The sequence below is a fragment of the Microtus pennsylvanicus genome, chromosome X (genome assembly GCF_037038515.1).
Source record: "Microtus pennsylvanicus isolate mMicPen1 chromosome X, mMicPen1.hap1, whole genome shotgun sequence".
Taxonomy (NCBI): Eukaryota; Metazoa; Chordata; class Mammalia; order Rodentia; family Cricetidae; genus Microtus; species Microtus pennsylvanicus.
Window position 1 is genome coordinate 78,281,459 of NC_134601.1, and position 6,387 is coordinate 78,287,845.

Below are 6,387 nucleotides of genomic sequence, written 5' to 3' on the forward strand. Positions count from 1 at the left end.
GGGAAATATGTTTGCTAAGCTATTTTAATTTGGACCAAGTTATTCCAACGGCTTTACTATGGTTTTAGAGAAATTGGCTTTCAAGTATTAGGTACCAAATTGATCTTCATTCAGTCTTTGAATTTGACACTTGAAAGTCACCCTTCTTCGTTGCTTGGGGTTTCCAAAAAGCATGCCTATTCATTTGATGGGTTCTGATTTTGACCTTCTAATTAGTTTATGAATAGTTTTAAATAAACACCACTTCAACAAAGCTTGACAGCTATGGCATGCACCAAAACATATTTCAAGCCAGTGCTCAATTTATATATACAAAGATAAAACAGCAAAAAACAATCTGTGACCTAAGATAAAGATTACTTAAGAACCACATGACAAAGAACAGTGGCTTGCTGCTCTACATGCCTATTACAAGTGAAGAAAATACTATGACTAGTGAGCTGTGATTTGGTGACCAAGAGTGCTCGGTCTATTCATGTCTCTTTATTACTTGAGAGTTAGCACCGCCATAGAATCCACCCTAAAACTAGCTCCATTTCAGTAGCTATAAGAGAAACAAGAGAGAGAGAGAGAGAGAGAGAGACAGAGACAGAGAGAGAGACAGAGAGAGAGAGAGAGAGACAGAGAGAGAGACAGAGAGAGACAGAGACAGAGAGAGAGAGACAGAGAGAGAGAGAGAGAGAGAGAGAGAGAGAGAGAGAGAGAGAGAGAGAAATTATTGCATACGCTATCCCCTAAATGAGATTCTCAGCAACCACCTAGATACCATAACCATCAAGTGTCTGCGCCAACACACACAGAATGCATAGAGGACATAAAATGGAACTCAAATAAGAATCTTGGAGAAAGAGTTAAGTGGAAAATTCTCTTAAGTAAACAAAACCTTGTCTCATCATTCTAACAATTCCAACCAAAAATCAGTGTTGGTTTTAGCTAAAAGCTACTGCAACTTATGAAGTTATTTAGACATGGAGTTTAATATTTCATTTTCTTCTAGATATGTAGTATACATATGCTGCTACATGACATCATACCAATAACAGGCACAAACAATTCTAAACGAAGGAGGGGGTAGAAAGCCAGATGTTGTGGCCCAAACCTACAGTAGTCCTGGCACTTGGGTGGCTGAGGTAGGAGGATCATGAGTTTGAGTCTCACCTGGCCTAGGTGATGAGTCTCTGTCTCAAAACTAATATTAAGAACAGATGTTAAGTTCAACTAGGAAGTGACAAGAAATAAAACGTGAACATGCAGAATTCACTTGCTATTGACAGCTGGAAGCTACATTCTTGTTAGATGCCTCCACCAAGAGAAATAGAATTGTCTGTCAGAGCTTCACCTAAAAAATATTAGGATTCCCAAAATGTGCCTATGTCTTCTCCACTTTCGTAGCCTTGAATGAAGAAGCCACATACCCCACTTACTTACCTTCACTTACAGACACAGCATCCCTCCCCTACCCTAGCTCCCCATTTTGCTATTCCCACATATGGGCATGCCCAGGCACTTCTTCTCAACCTGCAGGACTTATTCATTCTCCTAACATCTAAGGTCATGTTCAAATTTTTGTCCTCATGCCTACTAACTGCGTTCTATCATTGTCAGCATGCATTTCTTTATGGTTACACACAAGCTTAAATTTAAGCAGCTTTCCCTGCGTTAAAACTCTATGGCTTTAGTAGCTATGTGACACTAGGGAAGTTGTTTAACCTCTCCATGTCTGCATTTCCTTTCCTGAAAGAAACATAATCATGAGATTATTATCAAGAAAATGTAAGGTAGTGCCTAAAACAACTTAAGCATTCCTATCAGCTGTCCTTACTGTAGTTACTACCAAGAATCCACTGCAGCCGGGTAGTCTTTAATTCCAGCACTTGGGAGGGAAAGGAAGACTGATTGCTGAGCTCAAGGCCAGCCTGACCTACCCAGTGAGTTCTAGGACAGCTAGGGCTACACAGAGAAACCCTGTTCTGAAAACAAACAAACCAGCCAAAGAATCCACTGCAAAGTCTAACACATTTGATTTTATTTCTAACCTTGAAAAGCAAGTGCTACTCCTGTGTATTGGAGCAGAGACAAGGAAACATTTTTTAAGTTGTTTTTTCAGCTAGGATGAGAAATACAGGAAGTTTTAGCCTATAACATTGTTTATTATTGTTGTTCTAGATTAGTAGCAGAACAATTAGCCACATAATGTTGCTGATTTTTATAGTATTCAGGAAAAATATGAAAATAGCTTTGGGGCTGGAGAGATGACTCATCAGTCAAGAGAACATGTATTGCTCTTGCAGAGGACTTGAGTTCAGTTCCCAGCATCCACATTTTGGCTCAAAAACATCTGTAACTCCAATTCCATGAGATCCAACACCCTCTTCTGGTCTCCATGAGCATCAGGCATGCATATAGTATGTGCATATGCAGGCAAAACATTCAATACAGATCATTAAGCCAAAGCCAAGAAACTTCAAACACTCATCAGTCACATAATAACTCACAGAAATATATCTTTTCAATATTTTTAGATTCCATCAGAACATCTGCCTTCAAATTTCTAAATAATTTGCTTAAATGACAATGTTTTTGCTATGTTAAAGGAAAGTTTTGCTATCATAAAAGAAATTTCCTTTCTCCAATAAATAACCAGCACCCCACTCACATAAAGAAGGGCTCCTCAAAGACACTCTCTTCATACTAGTTTAGTTTTTTTAAAAAAATGCAAGATTATAATGAAGAAATCATTTATTTTGGCACTATGAAATAGAAAATGGGCATTTTCATAAAAATGGAAATTGTGAAAGAATGGACAAGTCCTTAAAATCCATGAAAAAAAATAGAAACTAAACACAAATACCATGAATATCCATCATGTAAATAATGTAATAAAAGTCTTAATCTCTTCTTGGGCACTTAGAAATTGAAGTCTTAAGAAAGAAAGAGGGTATAACTCTAGTAGTTGATGAAATTCTTAAAGCAGCTTTTCCTTGAGTTTACTTCTGGAAGACAAATAAAAGAGAAAGAAAGCAAAGAACAAACAGCAGTGTTGAAACTGCAAGCCACCACATTAAAAAAAAAAACCTACATGCTTGAGAGGTTCAACCTAATAAGGATTAACCAAAGGCATTAAAGTGGTTCTTGAAAATGCAGTTATTGTAGTAGATTAATATTTAGTCACGCATGCTTTACTTTGAAATATCAGAATGTTATCTATGGAGGCCAAGAGGCTTCTAAAATGGGGTCCCAAGGAAATAACAAACACTTCTATTTTTTCAAACAAAATGCTCAATAACTCTCGGGGTAAGTTTTCTTACATGCTAACATACAGTCTATGCGCACCCACACGTATTGGCAAGAGACAAAGTTCAAGGTTCAAGGTTCTGCTGATTTCATGTAACCGTCAGTTCTATTCCAAATCCTCTTAAATGTAAAGATAAACAACCCAACAACCTATCCACCACTCTAAAGCTAGAGAAGATTTCTACATTCCAATTCCAGAGCCCACACATCTGCTCTGGCCACTGCTGGCCTTTTTTTTCCTGGGATTGCAAGAACAGAACAGAGGCTCTTTCATTTACCAGGAGTATGTATTCAGCTTTCACCTCAGTTTACCCAATCCTCCTCAGATATGCTAAAAACTGGTATTCTAAGTTAACAGTTGGCAGATGAATCGAGGAAGAAAATCATATCCTAGGAAGAGGCAGCAACTCAGTTGCCACGTGTTCTTTACCCAGTCTCTTCAAGTAGTGGTTTTTAAAAATTTTTTGAAGGAAAAGAAAAAGTCAAAATAAGAGCCAATATGGGCGACATGTCTTACACTACATTAAATAAAAACACCCACCCACACCAAAAGAAAGAAGAAGAAAAAGAAGAAGAAGAAGAAGAAGAAGAAGAAGAAGAAGAAGAAGAAGAAGAAGAAGAAGAAAAAGAAGAAACCATTTATATCACTGTTCCTGACTTTCTGTTTTCTTTTTTTCTTTTAGTGTTATATGCCCTGTCTACATGCTCTCAAAATAATGTCATTACAGTGATTTCACAATAATCTGAGTGCCTCGGGAGTCTTTCAGTCCCTTCCCATCAGTGGCTCCATCCTTTACAGAAACAGCACTTCCCCTGAACTCGGTACTTAGGGCATATTTGTTAAATACCTCACTCTTGAAAGCCTGAAAGGCACTGTTTTTTATTTCACTTGACTTCACCTAACCTTGAAATCCATAAAGCAGTTATCTCCTCCCATCTACCTAAACTCAGTAGTTTTCTTCCTTTCTTTTTTTCTTTATTTTTCTTTTAGAAACGAAATATGGTACTAATGTCTCAAGGCGAACAAAGCTAACTCCACGAAAAAAAAAATGAAATCGACGCAACAAAGGAAGAAAGGAAAGACGAGGGGGAGGGTGTAGTCGGCGATGCTTGCGTCTTCGAAGGAGAAGCTTCCAGTGTAACTTCTGCAATTTAACGGTTCTGGGGCAGAGGAGGACTAGTGTGTTGGAAAACAACAAAGGTGGGCTCCCACTCTCCTTACCGCCGTAGAGCCAGAAGAAGATGCAATATATACACGGATCACCATCCTGGAAACAAGAGCTTGAGGTCGGTCGCTGGAGTCTTGAAGAGGGTTGAGAAACAGCTGCAGCAACGACTGGAACAGCAAGGGGCCAAACAGAGGTTGGAAGAGGAGGGTGGGGGTAGGTCGAAGGGGAACTGGCCAGAGCCCCGCCTCCACCAGTGGCTGCTTTCAATGAGCTTCCAGCACTGCAGTCCCAGCCCCAAACCCCGGAAGGCTCAGGCTCATTTGCATCATTTCTAAATTGTTTTTTTAAAACACAGGATCTCGAACAGCACCGCGAGATCTGTTGAAACAATTCTTTTTGACTATTCCCTCTCCTGGAAGGGGGCGAGGGGGGGGGGAATAAGGGGGAGGGGGGTAAAGGATCCTGAATTGCACTTGGTTAGAATAAAGGACCTTTTCCCTTGGACACCAGAAGTTTTGCGTGTTACTTCCTGCTGAGAAATGTATGCAAATAACACAGCTGAAAGCTAGCTTTGTGTTGAATCGGACACTAGTTTAAATTTTTTAAACCCACATTATCAAAGCTTTGTGTATTTTAAGACACCTAAATGAAGTGATTTTTTTTTAACCTTAGTCGCAGGAATTCAGTGTGTTCTGAAAGGCTGCGCGATGTGGAGGAGGGCTGGAGAGAAGTTTCAAGTTTCCCTAAACCGGAAATGGCAGAATAGGGTTTCTTTTTGTTTGGAGTTTTGTTAAAATAGGAAACAGTTCTTTAGTGGGAATTTGCAGGAGATATAATCAACAACTCTAGGATGAAGGAGGAAATTGCAGAGAAAAAAATCATCTGAAAATACTTTGAAAGAACTTTCTTCCCTTGGTGCCTCACACCTGTAATCTCTGCACTTGGAGGGTGCGACGATTGCCAGGAGTTAGAAACTAGACTACGCTACCAAAACAAAACCAAACAAACTTTCTAGAAAGTATCAGGTACAGTAAATTAGAGTAATCTAGCTACCATCCTCAATATCGGCATAGCGGCTACTACTTATTTTATTTCCCAGATCACATGACAAGGAAAATTTTCATAACTATAAATCAAAATCATAACCATGATTTTGGAAAAATCTATATAGTTTCATTTACATTATCATTAAACAGCTTCTCTCCTTTTTGGAGCTCTATATTAATTTTTGGGGCACTTAAAATAATGGGGAAAGGAACAGAAAGTACAAACTATTTCTATTTGGTCTATAAACTATTGAATATGATTAATTATTCCCATAAAATTGAATAATGGCATTATCAGAGAATCTGGTAGGACTTATCTATGGCATAGAGACACAAAGACCCAAGGTTGTATCTCTGGTACTACAGACACAGACATGCACACAGAGAAAGACACATACAGACACACACGCACACTCTCTCTCTATCTATCTCTCTCTATCTCTCTCTCTCTCTCTCTCTCACACACACACACACACACACACACACACACGGACACCCTTGTTAATAGATGATATATTTGTCTTAGTGAAAATGAACCAATAAATTGTTCTATAAATAAAATCTGCTGATTACTAATGATAACACTTCTGGTAAATTTTTAAGGAAGACTGTTTCCATTATTTCATTTTTTTCCCTATACAAATTTTTATTGATTTTTATTGAGCTCTACATTTTTCTCTGCTCCACTCTCTGCCTCTCTTCTCCCCTTCAACTCTCTCCCAAGGTCCCCATGCTCCCTATTTACTCAGGAGATCTTGTCTTTTTCTACTACCCATGTAGACTAGATCTATGTATGTCTCTCTTAGGGTCTTCATTGTTGTCTAGGTTCTCTGGGATTGTGCTTTGTGGGCTGGTTTTCTTTGATTTATGTTTAAAAA

At 38.7% G+C, this 6,387-nt stretch overlaps 1 protein-coding gene across 1 annotated transcript in view; it reads right to left on the reverse strand.

Moving 5' to 3' along the window:
* Positions 1 to 4,987, reverse strand: part of Sh3bgrl (SH3 domain binding glutamate rich protein like) — an 82,684-nt gene extending 77,697 nt beyond the window's left edge. The window contains exon 1 of the mRNA XM_075957467.1: positions 4,517 to 4,987. Coding sequence (XP_075813582.1) covers positions 4,517 to 4,561 — 45 coding nt within the window. The 5' untranslated portion in view covers positions 4,562 to 4,987. The remainder of the gene's footprint in view (positions 1 to 4,516) is intronic.
* Positions 4,988 to 6,387: the final 1,400 nt, after the last annotated feature.